Consider the following 1,702-nt stretch of genomic DNA (forward strand, 5'->3'; position numbering starts at 1 on the left):
TGTCAGATATGAGAATAGCTACTCCAGCTCGTTTTTCTTTTCTGTTTGCCTGGAAGATCTTAACGCATAGGTAAAATCCCTTTATAACAGTGATTTCTGTAAAATGAAATTATTTTCACAATTTGATTGGTCTAGGGAAATAGTACTTTGGTAGTCAGTTTTCTTTTTCTTTTTTTCTTTTAATATTTTATTCTGTTTTATTTTAAACACTTAACATGAGATTTACCCTATTAACAGATTTATAAGCATACAAACAGTATTGTTATCTCTAGGCACAGTGGTGTACAGCAGATCTCTCGAACTTACTCATTTTGCATATCTAANTATCTTAGTATGTGGTTGTTTGCACTTGAGGTAGACAGGGAAGGAGAATGAATTTAATGATTTAGTCCTATCATGAAGTAGCAGTTGCCTTTCTGGTCTGAGGTTTCCTGTGCACACCTACACCACTACCCTCCCCCAAACCCAAAATAGAGAAAAGGTAATGAAACTCCCAAAACCTCTTTTTCCAAAACAGTACTATACACAAACTCTCCAGAAGCTTTGGGAGAAGAAAAGTATGGAGGGGAAAGTATTTTTAGGAAACTCTCTTACTAAACTAAGAACAATTCATTTGATAATAGCTTTTTCTCATGAACACAGCTAACCCTGTTACATTAATACCAGGAATGTCAGGAATTGAGTCCTCTGAATGCCATCAACAGGGTCAAAATCAAATGTGAGCCAAAGAACTTACATCTTATAAGATTCACCATTATTCTCCAAGTTCTGTATAGATCTTTCATTATATATTCAGCAAACCATGTTGATCACTGTGTGTTTTTTGGGGGGGTTTTTTTTGTCCTTTTTGAGACCGGCCGCACTGCGCTCAGCCAATGANGGAGCGCTGCTGCGCTCCCAGCGCCACACTCTCCTGAGTGCGCCACGGGCTCGGCCCTGATCACTGTGTTTTTATTTTTAGTCCCGCATGATCTGACTGGGCAACTCTGGGTACTCTTGACCTCTGTTGGTGATGTTACTTACTGCCCTTATTATTCATGACTGTTCAGCAGCTACATCACAGTCTGACTCATCAGCCTCTCCTCACCAGGCCTTTCCTGTCTCTTTCACCTCTTCTTCTCTAATCCCATTCTTTCTTCTTCACCCCTGTCGTCTTCATTCCTCTGTGATTTTCTCAGGGCTGGGCTTCAACATCGTCGGTGGGACAGATCAGCAGTATGTCTCCAACGACAGTGGCATCTACGTCAGCCGCATCAAAGAGAACGGGGCTGCGGCCCTGGATGGGCGGCTCCAGGAGGGTGATAAGATCCTCTCGGTGAGAACTGGCTTTGGCCTCCTTCACTGTCCTTTATTCCCTAGACTGTGGGTCCTCCCACTAACCCTTCCTTGGGAAGATTCCTGCTTGCCTTTTTGTATCTGGAAATATTCGGATTATGTATTTGAGTGGGAGGAAATTTGATCCATCAACTTTTCCAACCCTACCATTGGCATGGAGGATAATATCCTTACTTGGCAGACAAGGCAAATTAAGCTGAGAGTGTGAAGTTACTTGTTCGGGTTCAAAAAACACGAAACGGAGGGGTGAGGGGCTGGTGGGGGGAGAAGAGATGTAAAACCCACAGTTTTTGTCTATCTCCATTACTTTATCACCTCCCTATTGTTGATTAAAACACTATGTTTGTCTTTCTTTGGGGCAGTCAGC

The 1,702-nt window shown here is 42.3% G+C and overlaps 1 protein-coding gene across 1 annotated transcript in view; it reads left to right on the forward strand.

The window, feature by feature from the left end:
• SYNJ2BP (synaptojanin 2 binding protein) overlaps positions 1-1,702 on the forward strand; it is a 50,321-nt gene that overhangs the window by 33,720 nt on the left and 14,899 nt on the right. Inside the window, exon 2 of the mRNA XM_008578677.1 lies at positions 1,179-1,315. Within this exon, the coding sequence (XP_008576899.1) occupies positions 1,179-1,315 (137 nt within the window). The remainder of the gene's footprint in view (positions 1-1,178; positions 1,316-1,702) is intronic.

The sequence above is a fragment of the Galeopterus variegatus genome, unplaced genomic scaffold (assembly GCF_000696425.1).
Source record: "Galeopterus variegatus unplaced genomic scaffold, G_variegatus-3.0.2 Scaffold1741, whole genome shotgun sequence".
NCBI lineage: Eukaryota > Metazoa > Chordata > Mammalia > Dermoptera > Cynocephalidae > Galeopterus > Galeopterus variegatus.